Below are 16,254 nucleotides of genomic sequence, written 5' to 3' on the forward strand. Positions count from 1 at the left end.
ATATCCATGGATACAGCTATTGTTTATAACTATATGTTGTAGATTAGATCTCAAACAGTCACTGTGGATTAAAATAGACCCACGTCTCCAGTGTATATAGAATCTCGAAAATCTGAGGGATTTTCTTTGATGATCACAGCGAATGTTAATATTGATTCGAGGAATCCCTACAATCATCTTTTAATCACGATCTCATCACAGCCATAGTCTTAGCAAATAATAAGGCTAAATCCAATTTAATAAAGTCCAAACGTCATGTAGTAACCGCAAATAAACTAATGCAATAGAAAAGCCGCTTCTCAAAACAATCACCAAGCCAAAACCTCCTTCTGCGGTCCACAGGCCAGAGAAGCACAAATCTCCTCATCCTTCTCACTAACATCTGCATTGCATGCTACTTTCGGTTTCGCCGGCCAGATCTCTCGTCCCGCGGCTTTCTCACGCTCAAAGTGCTCTGTGACGACATCGCGGACTGTGCTCTGGAAGAACAGCGGCGCCTTCTCATACTTGGGGTGAAGCTCGCCACTCGTGAAGACATTTCGGTCGAGGTTCTTCTGTGCGTTGTTGCAGAGGACTTTGTCTTCTCCCATGACACGCGCGTACATATCACTGATAAGCTTGAAGTCGGCATCGGAGGAGTTTCGGTTTCGGTAGACTTCGTAGGCCATCTTGGAGCTTTTGGGGCTTGATGGGAGGAATTTCTGGACCATGATGAAGTGTGGCCTGTATATGTTAGAGGATGTTCCATTTTAGAAAGAATAGGCTAGGAATACTTACGAGACAACCATGGCAGACATGGGGAAGTAGTAGGTACTGGCGGTGTAAAGACCCTTCTCAATCTGCTCTGGTGTGGACTCGCAGTGGTGTTGGATGTGTCCATCTTTGAGATCGCTGTCGAAAGACTCAAGGTTGAGGAATTCTGGAATATCGGCATGTGTCGTGGGACAGTGGTAGCATTCGTTGAAATTATCGGCCAGGATCTTCCAGTTGTATTCGCCTTCAAGCGCATAACCATGGTCAAAATCGTAGTTGTCAAAGTTGTAGGCTTTGTAGCGTTCTTGTTTGTCCACGTCGCGGAATTGATCCTCCCATGATACTTCTGGGACTTCATTCGCATCCATGTTGACCCAGATAAAGCCATTAGCGTCGACCTTGAGGTGGATTCTGTAAAGCCCGTTCTGCTCCTTGTCGAAGTTGCTCAACTCTTGGTATTTTGTAGCTTTGGCGAGTTTTCCATTCAGTCCGTAAGACCAGCCGTGGTATCGACAGGCGAGGATTTGGGTATTTCCTGAACCCTCTTTCTCAACGACCGGATACGCACGGTGTCTGCACACGTTGTGGAATGCGTTGATGTCACCCTGTCGGTCACGAGTGATGATGAAATCGAAACCTGCAAGCTCGTAACGAAGCCAGTCGCCGGTTTTCTTCAACCGCATGCTGTGGGTGATGAAGAGCCATCTCTTCGAGAATATAGCTCGGCGCTCCAGCTCGTACATCTCCGGTGAAGTGTACCATGATGCAGGCAAGGCACGAACGGGGGCAGCTTTAGTATCCTCCTTGGAGGCAGGGGCATTGAAGCCAAAGTAGTTGAACATGGAAGACATGATGAAGTATGAAGTAAGAAGGAGGTACAATGGAAATGGTCTTTGTTGCTTTACTGGTCATCATACGGACCCCTTTATATGCTCTGGTACTGTTTATTATCAGACTGGTAACCATGTCTATACTCCGATCATATGGACGGCCTGGTTCTAGTTTGGTAGGGCAACCCATCACCTGGCGGGTGGATCTTCCAAAAACAGACATCGAACCCGCCAACCCGCCAACCCGCCACCACAGTACTACAATTCTTACTATAAGGCGGGGGATTTGACACCATGATACTATTATTTGGTCAAAATGTTATCAAACCCGACATATACTCGGGCTGGTATTTCTTTTCCCACGCTACAGCGCATTGTTTGGAGCTGGGCAGGCATACTTCGAAAGCCGATCGGATCCGGTAGCCAATAGAAGTAATAGAAGTTCACATCAATAAGCTGCATAAGCCCTAATTGTCAGGATCTACTCCTGACGAAATCACGAGGACTCGGGTTCCTCGAGTTGTGGAGATAAGTGACTGCTACAATTAGACAAAAGAACAAGATGCCAAGAATTAGCGCTGAAACTCACAAGCCAAGGCTTGACTGCGTCTAAAATGCAACTCTTGCTAGTGAACACCCCTGCCAAATTCACCTTTTTCGTAAAATTCAGGGGCTCAGACAACATAACTTCTCATTTGTGCCAGATTTTGTCTTATTGTGGATTACCAGTACTAAATTCTCATCGTACAATGTATTTCCTTGGGCTTCTGGTGGCCCTATCGCAAGTCCTATGCTGTTGGGCAATTGACACTCGAATATTGGAAGTGGATTTGATCCTACCGCGAAATGACACCTATCCACCTTCGCCAATCTTCCCGATTATATTCGCTGTTCAAAACCCGAGTCTCGCGAAAAGCTTCCAACCTATGATTACCTTGCAGGTTGAGCAGGTTGACGGAAACTTCAGTACTACCGATACTTTCAAACTATGGGAGTCATCAAATGATACTAGCAACACCCGCTTTCTGACTTGGGGTACCTCGAAGTTTGACTTTGAAGGAAATTTCCGGTTTACCTGGGACCTCAGCATGGATCGATGCTCTCTTGACAAAGAGACAGACGAAGTGAATTTCGGAAGATTTAGTGAATTCCAATCTCTCTATTTCACCACCAAGAATGGCACCTCATCGGCGGATTTCGTCGCTGCAACAGACGATGATACTTGCGACAAAGCGTTAGCGCAGGCTATCAATTACGCGGATGTTTCTAAGCTCCCAGCAACAGAAAGTACCTACGGACCCTCCTGTCTAGTAGAACCGACTACGCTGCCCAAGACTACCAATCCCTGCAATGCCAAGATTAACTCATCAGCCGCAGCAAGTATGTCTGCAGCCATGACATCTATTGCATGTGCTCGAGATCGACCTGGGGTAACTTGCCCAACTCCGTCGTCTAGGAATGCAGCCTCTAAGACGCATTTGAAGATGGGTGGCGCATGGATTCTGGCGACGGCTTCCCTGCTCACTTACTGTCTCGCATGAACCCTTCTAACCTAACTGTGACCAGTTTGCAGTGCGTAACAGGTTGCCCCCATGACTGAACAAAGTATATTTTGAAAGCATTTGGATTCCAACACCTAAAATTGAGGTCAAAACTTGAACCAAAGAGAACCCATCCGTATCATTCAACAACAGTAAACTCGACAAAATTAGATGACGGGACCATTATGACCGGCCTTCCATCGTTATCAGCGGGGTCGACGACAAGACCATACAGCCAACATGGTAATTTCACTACCGTCTTCGCATGCTCTTCGCAATCACCCCAAATCCACCAGTCAACGCAGCCACCACAGTACTGGTATCGATATGTGTCGCCGACCACTGTATCGGGATGCAAGTCGAAAAATTCAAGGTAATTCTTTCTGACAAAAGATTCCCCTGGTTTGAGGCTGCGGAAAAACTCGGGATCCGTGACGTTGACCTCAACGTCAGGTTCATCTACAATCCTCCAACCCTGATTGCCTTCGTCTTCAAAATAAGTCTTCCACTGGATAGATCTCCCGTTTGAATCTTTCGACGGATCGTAATCGAAGCAGCGGCGTTGTAGTCGAAATTGATCATAAGTAAAAGGGTAATCGTGTATGATTATCGGCTTTATATCATCATTGATAGCCTCATGGTCCTCATTCGTTGGACCATCATAGGTGATCTTCATTGTAATATAAAAAAGCTTTTCCGTTTTAGACATTTCTGATGGGCCTTCTAGAGACACACTCATATAAGGGGCTCTAGGGCTGTAGAAAGTGTATCAGTCAGGATAAAGACGGATATCAGGTTGAAGAATTTCTCACATTCGGTCCGATTTCTCCACCAGAGGTTCGCCGTACGGCCTATGCTCCAAAGGTTCCTGCACCTCTACGCAGAGAAAAGAACAGGAGACTCCCCCGGATGACAACAAGGAGTAGCCCGGAGTTACGCCCAATTTCTTGCTCCCAATGCTCGCGCAAGGTGCCCCAAGCCCACAATGCATATTCAGCCCCGAGCCAGACTAGCTCATATCTCTCACCAGCCACCATGTGGTCCAAAAAGGGACCCGGGGCGCCTATATTTCTTCTGAGAGTTTGTCCAGGAAGAAGTTCTTCTGTCTCAACTTCATATCCTGTGATCTTGATAGTGTGAGGAGGTGGCCGCTTGGGCGTTCCTTCGATCCTTTTTAGACCATCTGGCGTGTGTTGAAAGATTACGAAGCCAGAGGGACCCCATGCATCATACAGGCCGCTCCAGCGAAAGATACAGGGCTTGTCACAGTCATCCTCTGCCCGACGAATAGTGACATTGAACCCTCCTGTCGGGTCGGCTAAAGATATAGCTGGGAATGTCGGCTCCACCTCCATGGAAAGTCTAGGCGTGTTTGGACTAGGATATTTGTTAGTTTGGAACAATAGGCAGGTAGGGGAATCTCACGGTCTATCATGTTCAAAGAATCTAATAATTGATTGAAGCTCAGAATCCATGGCAACTTTATTGAAAAGTATGAGGGAAAATAAAGGTAAGAATAAATAAGGAAAGAAAAGGATGGCAGAAGAGAGAGGGAGAGAGAGAGACCCCCGTTGAACTAGTAGGTAGAACTAGTAATTTTCAATTTCACAGGCACGTATCTAGTATCCTCCCTTTGTTTTTTCCACTTTCTTTTCAGTAGATATTTAGATATTTAGAAACTTCGTTATATTCGCATAAGGGAAGTAAATCAGTTTCTCAAGGCCAGCAGATACAATGCATGCTATACTCTCGCGCTCTACTAGCAATTTCTATAAAAGTAACTTTGAATAATGTTATGCCAAATCCCCATTCGACACCAAGAGTCTCATTTCTTTGCATCACGCAATTCACTTCGCTCCTTCACTAAATTCGAAATTGCAGTCCCGGTATCACCTCCAAGCTTCGCGAAACCCTGGATCACACCCTCACGATCCCCGGGCCGCATTTCCTGGCTCATCTTAAACTTCCCCTGAAGCTTGGTGATTCGAATCTCAATCCCAACAATGTTCTTCTTCAGCAGGTCAGTGTATGACTGAGGCGCATCGGACACCTTCCACGGCTCCGGGTTCTCGCCACCAGTGTATCCCATAATTGACTTCTCGGTATGTTGCGAAAGATCATGCAGTTGCTTGGCGAGGAATTCGCCGGTCTCGGGTGTTTTGGAATCATAGTATAGCGACATCTTGCCATACGCTTGAACGGCGGAGTAATTCCATGTGGGCACAACCTTCCCTGTATCTGGCTTTGTCTCGACGTAGTATTTCGGAGTCACGTAATGGTCGTGCTTGCCATTGAAGAGCACTAGGACGTCGTCGTCGAGTTCAAGAACATTCGGCGGCTTATCATCCACCGCTTCCATCATCGTCTTGACTTGCGGGTTCTGCTTGGCGATGTGGGCGCGAAGATAGGGATCTGTCTTGCCTGTTTCCTCTGGGAAATCTACCACGAATGGGGCATGGGTGCACTGTAGGAAGTCTTGCTGGGAGGAGTTCATGCCGGTGATTAAAACCCCAAGTGGGTTTTGCCGGATGAAATGGAGCAAGACCTCTTTGTCTTTCTCCTCATGGGCGCTTTGGAAGAACATTTTGAAGAGCAACTGAAGGGTAGCTGTCAGAGAAGGATGGAGGGGAAAGACAGGGAGTTGTGAAGCCAATTGGGCCAGAACAAAATAATGACCAAAATCAAAATCCCCCCAAATCTCACATTATCGCTGATTTGTTATCAGTGGCCAAGGATTCGTCCACTAAAGGCATGTACACCCGGCTGCAGAGACCCAGCGGGGCAGGAAAGCGCGACTTTCGACATTTCCCCACCGGATTATCAAGTGCCCGAGAAAAGGCCACGAGAATTGAAATGAAATTCAGATCACGTCCATCACCATCATTCAATGTTGACAATCTAAGACCTGAGATTCATGATTGCGCTCCAAAAAGAAAAAGCAGTGTGGTCCTGGGTAGTTGGAGTCTAACCCAATTAGGTATAGCGTAGTATTTGGGAAGATGACTGGCTGCTATTGGCTACCTCTCTTGCTGACCCACCTTGCCCTATACTTGGAGAACTTCACTCGCATAGAGGAGCTTTTCGCCAATGACCTCAAAGTCACCTTACCATATTTGGACTATCAGAGCAATATCTATGCCCATGTTTGACCAAAATACGCTTCCTTTTCGAGGCTTGTCGAACTAACGGCTCAAGTTGTAAAAGGGAGACAAGGTCCAGACCTCGGGATGGTGAGATCTAAAATAAAAAGCGAGGATAAATGGGTGTTAGGTATTCCAATGGATGCTTGGCACAGTACATGAGACACCACTTGAGTTACTACCAACAGAAGTCGTAAGAAAATCATTCATTCAACACATTTATATAAGATGGGGTAATAAAAGGAGGGTATAGATTGAACGTTGCAGAAATAGGAAAGAAACCATAATAGAAGCCCCAAGGGGACTAGAACCAAAACTCCATCGCTCCAAAACAGAAGCAATTTGCGTAAAACAAAATGATGCGCCGATTTTTGATGGTCAGGAGGTCGCAAGACCTCCCAGCATATAACAACCGAATCCCAATGACGATTAGTCAATGACACGAGAGTAGAATATCAATCAAACAGAGAAACATGAGGACGTTCCGGCATACGGGTCCACGTTCAGAAGGTCATGGACGCAACTCGAGCGCCACATATCGTAATTTGTTGACATCATCTTCGCCGTTCTTCATAGAACATTACATTGATGCAAGACTAGCAGAACCTGCAGCCGCAGATCCCCAGCGCAGCTTTCGAAGTCCGCCGCGGACCGCTTCCTGGCCACACGCTGCTGAGGGGCGAGGACCAGGAACACCATCTCCCATCATCCCAACCTCGGCTCGACCGACCTCACGGCCGATCATGTACCCCGCGGAAAAGCTGATCGCAGAGAATAGAACGACAACACCGGCGCTAATGACCCATGTCATGATCGTGGGGCTCACAGTCATTGTTGAATCTGTCATGCTCACACGACGACTCTTCTTCGAGGCAGCACCGCGGTCTTTAGGGGAACTTGAACGACGCTTTCCTTTGGCGACAGTGGGGTCAGATGATACCGTTGGTGCTCTTAGATGCCTCTGTGGTACTCCTATAGACGGACTTGATTCTGGATACTGCGGCGAGGATGAGTCCTCTTCGTCGCTGCTCTCCTCTCCCATAGCAACTGATGGGCCTACAAGTCGGAATGAAGCGGGTTGTCCGTCTCCAGAGGGAGCAGCTGGGGTGGATGGTGGTCGGTTATCATTCTTCGGGAGACCTCTGGCGGCAGCCGCACATGAAAGAAGTGTGGATAGGCTAGCACGAAGGGCAGCATCGTGGTCAGCATGATGGGAAGGGGAGATCATATTGTAAGGGCTGTGCTGATATTGAGTTCTCCGCGATGATCGTGGGCTAGGGTATGATTCTCTTCGAGGACCTGCACGGTGAGTAGAGGTAGACGGTACACCGGATTGAGGGCGCCGTGCATTCCATCCAGGTTCTGACGTGGCTGGTGGGTGTGTGAATATATTCGGTTGAGGTACGAATGGTGATGGGCTGATGCCCATTCCTAGGGCAGTAGAACTATCGTCTTCATCATCGCTGAAGGCAGCGTCTGAACTTGATGATAGCGGTGCAGAGCGCGCAGGTAATGCAGCTGGGAGCGTTGGACAGGCTATATCTTCATTTGAGCTGCTGAGAACGCGATCAGACTCGCTTTCGCTCTCCTCATATTCCTCTTGGCTGCTACTGGCTTGACTAGCCTCCCGCGATGCATAGTCCACCTGGGCTGTGGTGATAGCAGCAAGATGTTGTAGGCGGCGTCGCCGATTACGGCGCTGATATGTGCCCACTTCTCCACGCTCGACCTGCAAGCCAGTGGTAATTATGTCTTCATTCGTGGCAGCAGAGGAGAAGGAGGAAGAGGACGGTTGCGAGGACACGTCGATCCAGGAATCTATGTAGTATCGTAGTGAGTACATTATGGAGATGTGAGGGGGATTTTGTTTGCATATTAAAAGTTCCTCGGCAGGGGAGGTACCAGTCAGATTATAAAAAGGACTACATACCCTCTGATCTCATGGGCACCGCACCGGATTGCTGAGGCTGACCGTTATCTCGAAGCGGCTGATGGCCATCGCGCGTCATCCGACTTGCGGCTCTAGGCTCGCGCACCTGACCTAGCAGGTCGCAGTGCTTTGGTTGCATAGCCGAGGAGTTGCAAGAATATAAGAGAAGGGGGTATATGAATAGAAGTAGAAATATAGAAGAGAGGGGATCAGGCCACCCTGGAGTACAAGAGAGCGGTCAACGTGGGTGGGGGGAAGATTATCTTATCAAATGTGGAGTCGACGATCACTGATGCCCAAGGGAGTTTATACTCCTTTCTGCTCGCAAGAACAAGGAGATAAAAGGAGAAAAAGGAAACTAAAACGGTTAGATTAATCTTGCGGAATCAAAAAGAAGAGTGAGAAGAGAAAGATGAAGATCCCCCAGGTGGAAAGATTCGAGAATGATGAGGTGATCAGCAGACCGAACAGGTGATTTGCAGCCCGTGACGAGGCAGAGGGTGAAAGACGATGCGAGAAGCTGTCAGTGGGGAAGGGCGAATATTGAGGTTCTTATTGTAGAATCTTGGGATTCAAGACACTCGCAATGAGACCTTCTTTCATCAATAGTCCGATCAAAGAAGCAATAGACCAATGTTCCAATGTACTTAGGAGGCAAAAACAAAGAATATTGCGGGGAAGTCGGCATCCAGCGGCAATATACTCACCGATGATTACACAAAACGAAGATATAAGCGGTCAAGTTGGACAAAATGAAAATTGAAATGTATCAAATTAAAGATACCTGGAGCTAGCTAAGATCATATTACACGTAATTAAACACGAACTTTTCTCTCAAAGAAAACCTGAGACCCATGGACACCATATGTTGCGGAAATCAAACGTATGCAGGAAAGAACCTCAAGCTTAGAAGGTGACCTTGGTACCCTTGTACTCGGGGATGGAGCCCTTACCCTTGTTGAGAGCACCACCACGGCCGCCACGGTCGCCGAAGCCACCACGGCCACCGCCGCGACCACCACCACCGCGTCCACCGAAACCGCCGCCGCCGCCGCGACCACCGAAGCCACCACGGCCACCACCACGACCACCACCACGGCCGCCGAAGCCACCACGGTCACCACCGGCAGGGCGGGGAGTAGAGAAGTCAAGACGGATAGCACGGCCCTCGAGCTCGTGGCCGTTGAGAGCGCCGTGGGCAGCCTTGGCCTCATCGATGGAAGAGAACTGAACGTAACCGAAGCCCTTGGGGCGGCCGGTCTCCTGCTCAGTGGGGAGACGGATTCCGAGAACGGAGCCCTGCTCGCCGAAGACCTCGTGGAGAGCATCCTCAGTGGCGCTGAAGGGAAGGTTGCCAACGAAAAGAGTGTCACTCTCGGGGCTGGTCTGGTCACCGTAGGAGCGAGCACGATCCTGGGAGCGGTCGGCAGGGGGGTTGGCCTGACGGGGAGCGGCGTAGTCGAGGTTGATGGTGCGGCCATCAAGATCGGTACCCTTCTTGGCCTCCATGGCCTTAGCGGCATCGGCGGCGCTGTTGTACTCAACGTAGCCGAAGCCACGGGAGCGGCCAGTCTCGCGGTCGGTGACAATGCGGACACCGGAGAGCTCACCGAACTCGGCGAACTCACGCTGGAGCCACTCCTCATCAACGTTCCAGGACAGGTTGCCAATGAACAGGTTGGCGACAGCACCTTCGGGGACCTCCTCGGTCTTGGACTTCTTGGCAGTGGCAGCAGGCTCCTCATCAGCCTTGCGCTTCTTGGAGACAGGGGTCTCCTCGGAGTCAGAGTCAGAGTCAGAGCTGTCAGAGTCAGAACCAGACTCGGAGTCGGAAGAAGCCTTCTTGGCCTCGGACTCAGACTCAGAGTCGGAAGAGTCGGAAGACTCGGCCTTCTTCTCGGTCTTCTTGGGGGCGGGCTTCTCCTCCTCAGACTCGGAAGAGTCAGAGTCGGAAGAGTCAGAAGACTCAGCCTTGGCAGCGACCTTCTTCTCGGCCTTCTTGGGGGCGGGCTTCTCCTCCTCGGACTCAGAAGAGTCAGAGTCGGAAGAGTCAGAAGACTCAGCCTTGGCAGCGACCTTCTTCTCGGCCTTCTTGGGGGCGGGCTTCTCCTCCTCAGACTCGGAAGAGTCAGAGTCGGAAGAGTCAGAAGACTCAGCCTTGGCAGCGACCTTCTTCTCGGCCTTCTTGGGGGCGGGCTTCTCCTCCTCGGACTCAGACTCAGAGCTGGAGGAAGCATCCTTCATGTCCTCATCAGACTCGGACTCGGATTCGGAGGAGCTGGGAGTAGGCTCCTTCTTCTTGTTCTTCTTGGAGGCCTTCTCCTTGGAGGCGACCTTGCTGGCAACGGCCTTGCTCTTGGCAGCGGGGGACTGGGAAGCCTTGGTGACACCGGCATCCTTGACCTTGTTCAAGGCCTTGCTAGCCTTACCGGCCTTATCGGCACCCTTGGTAGATGTCTTGGACATTTTGAACTAGAGGCGAAATGAAATGTTAGCCTTTGCTCTTTGATAAAATTGAGGGGGCTGATGGGTAGAGAGGGCTTGGAGGCAGGCTTGTAGCTTGGGTAGGGTGGCACATACTGTAGTGACAAGTGAAATTCTTGTAGTATGTGCGGCAAAGCCCACGATCCCTCAAAGCACCCGTGTTTTGGATGTGTAAAATGGAACAACAGCCCTCAGAAGAACTGCCAGAAGTGAACTAAATCACAGCTGGACGTTAACCCACTACCCACGGACGGACAAGTTTTCAAGCCCACAAGCAACCGACAGCCAATACTGTCTAGAATATGTAACCCACGAGGAAGATGTCCCACAGAGCCCACAGAATAGATGTATGTCAAGCCCACAGCCCTCAGAGTGATAAGAAGCCCTCGGAGTATCCAAACGAACTTACGATATGAAACCCACGCGACTGCGTTAGTTAGTGTGTATAGAGATCTCTTGAGTATTCAAGAGATGATATAAAATAAAGCAACCTGAAACAGACTGCTTTTTTTGAAAAGGGAATAAGAAAAGGAAGTAGAGAGGATGGGAAGAAGAAGAAGAAAAAAGTGAAGAGCTGGGGGACCATCAGCTCTGATAAGGAAAATTTTCTGAAAAAAAAAATTCGGAGGCTGGCAGAACCACTCCGCCTTCCAAAGAGGGTTAGAACAGGCACTTAGTCTCAGTAACTATGTGGGTACCTGTCCAGGGGCTGTTGACCACTCACAATCGCGTGTCAATTGGCGGTATCTTCTGCTTTTGTCTACGTTGTACTACATATGTTACAACATATGTCAATTCTTCTACTATCACTTCTACTCCTTCAGACACTGTTCAACTTATCTTGACCTCGGTCAATGGGAAGATAAGTTCCCTTTTTGGCCTTTATCGTGATGGCCCCTCCGACACCCTCCTCGCACCGCCCCCGCAAGAAGAGAAAGGTTGCGATCTCCTCCGGCTCCAATAATAACCTGATCTTGGATCTAGGCGAGGGGAAGCAATCTCCAACATTTCCACTGGTCTCATTCTTATGGGCTGCTCGGGCCGGTGTGTCTCAATGGCTGATCCTACCACTTGTCCTTATGGCCGTTGGCCTGTTCCGATGGGCTGTGAGCTTGTGGGGTTACTCTGGTATGCGACATTGTCTCTCTTTGGATATGTATCCAATAATTGACCCCCTTTAGGCTTCCAAGTCCCCCCGATGCACGGTGATTTTGAAGCACAGAGGCATTGGATGGAAATTACCACACATCTGCCTTTAGCGCAGTGGTACACATACGATCTGCAATATTGGGGTCTCGATTACCCACCATTGACCGCATATCACAGCTGGCTACTCGGAAAGATGTATATATCCCTACCTACCATTCATCGTAGAATTATTCTGGCCTCCTGCTGACCTGTCGGCCTGTTTAGTGGCTCTTCCTTTGATCCAACCTGGTTCGCCTTGGATGCCTCCCGAGGTTTTGAGGACCCCCGTTTGAAAGTATACATGCGCGCCACCGTTGTTGTATCTGAATACTTTGTCTTCATCCCGGCCGTGGTCAATTTCCTCCGCCGCTACACTCGGTTGCAGGGTGTTCATGCATGGTCCGCCTCAATTGCTCTAGTGGCAATCCTCCTTCAGCCAGCGAATATCCTCATCGACCATGGCCATTTCCAATACAACACAGTCATGCTGGGATTGGTGGTTGCGAGCTTGGACGCTATCTTGGCGGGGCGTATGCTCTGGGCTTGCATTTTCTTCGTTGGTGCACTGGGATTCAAACAGATGGCGTTGTATTATGCACCGGTCATGTTCGCCTACCTTCTCGGTGTCTGCACATTCCCTCGAATCAATATCCCCCGCCTTGTGAGCATAGCCCTTATCACATTAGCTACTTTTGCTTTGCTGTTAGCCCCTCTTTTGGTTGGTGCCTCCAATGCCGAAGCTCGAAAGGCATTTGCATCTTCTCCAGTTCCACCTCTGTTGCAGGCACTTCCTGTCCAGATGAACAAGGACTCCGTTACATATGGCCTGTTATTCCAAATAACACAGATCATTCATCGGGTGTTCCCCTTTGCGCGTGGGCTCTTCGAAGACAAAGTTGCCAACGCTTGGTGCGCCATTCACACTTTCTACAAGCTAACCCGCTTTGATGCTACGTTGTTGCAGCGAGCATCGCTCGGTGCCACATTAGCGTCAATCATTATTCCCTGTGCTATCATCTTCCGCCACCCCCGGGCCTCGCTTCTCCTCCCCGCTTTATCGGCCGTCTCCTGGGGATTTTTCTTGTTCTCTTTCCAGGTCCATGAAAAGAGCGTGTTGCTGCCTCTGTTGCCGATGACCCTGCTACTTGCTGGTAACGGTGGACTGAGCAAAGAAACACGCGCCTGGGTGGGCTGGGCCAACGTGCTTGGCTCGTGGACCATGTACCCCCTCCTTAAGCGCGATCAACTCCGCGTTCCTTACTTAGTTATGACTTTGCTTTGGACTTATCTCCTCGGCTTACCTCCTACTTCTTTCGAGACCTACCGAAGTCGGGCATCCCCTGAAGACTCCAATGCTCACCTCGAGCCCGGTACTCTCACAACTCTCTTACACTTTGGTTTCTATTTGGCCATGATTGCCTGGCATATCCTTGAGGCATACGTGCCTCCGCCGCCCGGAAAGCCAGATCTTTGGGTAGTCTTGAATGCCCTGATCGGAGCAGGTGGGTTCGGGATTGCCTATGTGTGGTGTATGTGGAAACTATATACCCAATGTCGCCAAATCAGTCAGCAGGCTACCGAGGAGGGAAGCCAGAAAAAGAAGCAGTGATTATTTGCCTAGGTGGATGGCTGTATGATTTTCAGTGATACCCCATATTATGTGATTATCCAAAATGAGGCAGTGTAGCTGCTAGATTACTTTATTAATATGATTGATTCGTTTTGAAATTCGTTTTTTATAATCGTTTTTTATAAGAGGTGAGATGTTGTATTGGGAAACTCATCCCTTTCATATAGAGTCCAAACTCTAGGTTTCAATATGTCACACATCAGCAAACTTGCCTCAAAACAGACGATATCTAAAGAAAACAAGAAACTCCCGCCAATGAATGCTATGGTACAATGTTGTATAGTGATAGTACAGCCGAGGCCATTCGGTCAGAGATCGAGTCTAGACCTTGAAACCAAATCCGGCCATGCAAGTCTTGTACTGCTCAATGGTGGACTTGCACTCCTGCTCAGGGTTGTCGGACTTGGAGAAAAGCATGCAGTCATCGCGAGCGGTCTTCTCGGGTTTGCAGACGCAGCAGGGCTAGAATGAAGGCATTATTAATCGCTTGCGCTTGTTGGACCGGTAGTGTCGGGTCGTACCTTGGGCTTCTCGGACTGGGCAGGCTGAGCGGGCGCTTGCTCAGGGGCAGCGGCGCTTTTCTCTGTGAGCCAATGTGTAAGCAAGGGTCGATGTCTTTCTTTGATATATAGGGCCGGCGCATTGCGCAAGTATTCGGTTTAGGTAGATGGAAAGAGACATTGGTGCTTACCATTTGAGGAACCGAAGAGCCAAGACATTGTGATGGATATGCAGATGTACTTAACGTGTACTTTGAGTAAATGAAAGACAAAAAAGGGAGTGTCAAGTACGAGAGTTGGGAACAAGTCCTTACAGGTGACCTCCAGGGCTGACACCATCGGACATTATTAATGGTGCATGTAGCGTAACTGGTCTCTATGCTACGCCGTAGTTATTATTATTTTTTTTGTTATCAACAAACTTGCCTCTTCGGGGTCATCTCTCCTTTCCTGCTACACTACAGACTGTTTCGGTTTTCTTCTTTCTATCCTTGGGTCTACTTGGTTTCCTCATTGCTGGGATATTGTCTGCCATTGACCTCACGTTCATCTTATTTTATTTCTTTTTCTTATCTCAATATCCCACTTCAACAACTACCCCGCTATGGCCCCTCCCAAGGTCTTCTCCCTCGAGGGCAAAGTCCTCAAGCTCGACAGCGCCGAGGACATGAATGCGCACATTCAGCCCTTGATTGACAATACCGACTACACTGAAATCCGTCTCGGTGGAAACACCCTGGGCATTGACGCCTCCAAGCGCCTGGCCGAGGTCTTGCAGACTCAGAAGTGCCTCGAAGCTGCCTACCTCGACGACATTTTTACCGGTCGTCTCCTGACTGAAATCCCCACTGCTTTGAACTCGCTCCTGAACGCCATCCTCAAGATCTCGACCGTCCACACCGTTAACCTTAACGACAATGCTTTTGGTCTCAGAACTCAGGCCCCTCTTATCGAATTCCTCTCGCGCCACGTGCCCCTCCGTCACCTCATTCTGAACAACAATGGACTGGGCCCTGCCGCCGGATCTCAGGTCGCCGATGCGCTATCAAAGCTGGCTGAGCGCAAGGAGGAAGCTCGCAATTGTGGCGAGGAAGTTGCGCTGCTGGAGAGTGTTGTCTGCGGACGAAACCGCTTGGAGAACGGCAGCATGGAGGCATGGGCTCGGGCCTACAAGGCCCACGCCGCCGGCCTGAAGTCGGTTAAGATGACACAGAACGGTATCCGATCGGAAGGTATCTGCCACTTGTTGACCCAGGGTCTCTACCACGCGCATTCCCTTGAGGTTCTCGATCTGCAGGACAACACTTTCACCAATGTGGGCTCCACTGCTCTGTCAAACGTTTTGTCTGGCTGGCCCTCTCTGCGCGAGCTTGGTGTAGGCGACTGCCTGCTTTCTGCCCGTGGTGGTGTGAAGGTTGCCCAGGCTTTGGCCGCGAACAAGAACCAGAAACTTCAGACTCTGCGTCTGCAGTACAACGAGATGAAGGCGGAAGCCGTCAAGAGCTTCACCCACGCAGCCAAGACCGCGCTTCCCAGCCTCCGTCGCATCGAGCTCAATGGAAACATCTTCTCCGAGGATGACCCTAACATCGTTGACCTGCGTGAGCTCTTGGAGGCTCGACAGGAGGAGCACGGCACCGACGAGGACCCCGAGGATAGCTGGGGTGTTGATGAGTTGGATGAACTCGAGGAGGAGGATTCGGAAGAAGAGGATGAAGAAGAAGACGAGGAAGAGGAGGAAGAGGCCAAGGCTGAGAAGGACCTCAAGGATATCGAGCTTGCTGAGGAAGAGAAGGTTGCTCAGAGAGATGACCAGGACGTCGATGACCTGGCCGATGTTATGGGCAAGACGGCTATCTAAACTTCTGGAGCTGTTGGACAATTGTCACTCCCATCAGTACCTGCCTTCCATCACAGATGGACCATGGATCCAACGCCACGTTGATATCACCAATGGCTGCGACCCGCGCCCTTGGCTTATTGGTGTCCTCCTGGCCATCCATGGTCCCTTTCTGTGTCCACGGCCACTCACAAGCTTCGGGTATGAGGATCTGACTGACGACGCTTACGCTTTACCTTCAAAAAGACCCCCATTTGTTATACCCCCAATCTACAATGATGAAACCCTAGCTGCACATAATTTCCTTTGCTTTGATCCATATTCTGTTTGCATAGCCATGGACTCTTCCTGTTTTCATCGGAAGATGCACAACCATATAGATGGAATACATATCTGGACAAGCAGGACCATTCAAATA

The 16,254-nt window shown here is 49.7% G+C and overlaps 9 protein-coding genes across 9 annotated transcripts; 3 read left to right on the forward strand and 6 right to left on the reverse strand.

Moving 5' to 3' along the window:
* Positions 1–308: 308 nt before the first annotated feature.
* On the reverse strand, positions 309–1,604 carry N7516_009729 (aromatic ring-hydroxylating oxygenase subunit alpha; the record flags this gene model as incomplete). Its single annotated transcript, XM_057222448.1, has 2 exons — positions 309–723; positions 778–1,604. 2 exons carry the CDS (start codon positions 1,602–1,604, stop codon positions 309–311), a joined length of 1,242 nt encoding a protein of 413 aa, XP_057069669.1.
* A 728-nt stretch (positions 1,605–2,332) lies between these two features.
* Positions 2,333–3,124, forward strand: N7516_009730 (uncharacterized protein; the record flags this gene model as incomplete). The annotated part of the gene is made up of 1 exon (XM_057222449.1): positions 2,333–3,124. One exon carries the CDS (start codon positions 2,333–2,335, stop codon positions 3,122–3,124), a length of 792 nt encoding a protein of 263 aa, XP_057069670.1.
* A 139-nt stretch (positions 3,125–3,263) lies between these two features.
* N7516_009731 (uncharacterized protein) lies at positions 3,264–4,599 on the reverse strand (the record flags this gene model as incomplete). The annotated part of the gene is made up of 4 exons (XM_057222450.1): positions 3,264–3,879; positions 3,937–4,000; positions 4,062–4,501; positions 4,550–4,599. The coding sequence occupies 4 exons, from the start codon at positions 4,597–4,599 to the stop codon at positions 3,264–3,266; spliced, it is 1,170 nt and encodes a 389-aa protein (XP_057069671.1).
* A 350-nt stretch (positions 4,600–4,949) lies between these two features.
* On the reverse strand, positions 4,950–5,708 carry N7516_009732 (FMN-binding negative transcriptional regulator; the record flags this gene model as incomplete). Its single annotated transcript, XM_057222451.1, has 1 exon — positions 4,950–5,708. One exon carries the CDS (start codon positions 5,706–5,708, stop codon positions 4,950–4,952), a length of 759 nt encoding a protein of 252 aa, XP_057069672.1.
* A 1,136-nt stretch (positions 5,709–6,844) lies between these two features.
* N7516_009733 (uncharacterized protein) lies at positions 6,845–8,333 on the reverse strand (the record flags this gene model as incomplete). Its single annotated transcript, XM_057222452.1, has 2 exons — positions 6,845–8,082; positions 8,195–8,333. 2 exons carry the CDS (start codon positions 8,331–8,333, stop codon positions 6,845–6,847), a joined length of 1,377 nt encoding a protein of 458 aa, XP_057069673.1.
* A 767-nt stretch (positions 8,334–9,100) lies between these two features.
* Positions 9,101–10,660, reverse strand: N7516_009734 (putative nucleolin protein Nsr1; the record flags this gene model as incomplete). The annotated part of the gene is made up of 1 exon (XM_057222453.1): positions 9,101–10,660. One exon carries the CDS (start codon positions 10,658–10,660, stop codon positions 9,101–9,103), a length of 1,560 nt encoding a protein of 519 aa, XP_057069674.1.
* A 908-nt stretch (positions 10,661–11,568) lies between these two features.
* On the forward strand, positions 11,569–13,475 carry N7516_009735 (dolichyl-P-Glc:Man(9)GlcNAc(2)-PP-dolichol alpha-1,3-glucosyltransferase ALG6; the record flags this gene model as incomplete). The annotated part of the gene is made up of 3 exons (XM_057222454.1): positions 11,569–11,806; positions 11,860–12,022; positions 12,092–13,475. 3 exons carry the CDS (start codon positions 11,569–11,571, stop codon positions 13,473–13,475), a joined length of 1,785 nt encoding a protein of 594 aa, XP_057069675.1.
* Positions 13,476–13,817: 342 nt separating this feature from the next.
* N7516_009736 (copper metallochaperone COX17) lies at positions 13,818–14,215 on the reverse strand (the record flags this gene model as incomplete). Its single annotated transcript, XM_057222455.1, has 3 exons — positions 13,818–13,958; positions 14,018–14,079; positions 14,188–14,215. 3 exons carry the CDS (start codon positions 14,213–14,215, stop codon positions 13,818–13,820), a joined length of 231 nt encoding a protein of 76 aa, XP_057069676.1.
* A 385-nt stretch (positions 14,216–14,600) lies between these two features.
* On the forward strand, positions 14,601–15,857 carry N7516_009737 (GTPase-activating protein RNA1; the record flags this gene model as incomplete). The annotated part of the gene is made up of 1 exon (XM_057222456.1): positions 14,601–15,857. One exon carries the CDS (start codon positions 14,601–14,603, stop codon positions 15,855–15,857), a length of 1,257 nt encoding a protein of 418 aa, XP_057069677.1.
* Between the last annotated feature and the right edge of the window lie 397 nt (positions 15,858–16,254).

Source organism: Penicillium verrucosum (genome assembly GCF_028828655.1).
Source record: "Penicillium verrucosum strain IBT 35672 chromosome Unknown utg000004l_segment0_segment0, whole genome shotgun sequence".
NCBI lineage: Eukaryota > Fungi > Ascomycota > Eurotiomycetes > Eurotiales > Aspergillaceae > Penicillium > Penicillium verrucosum.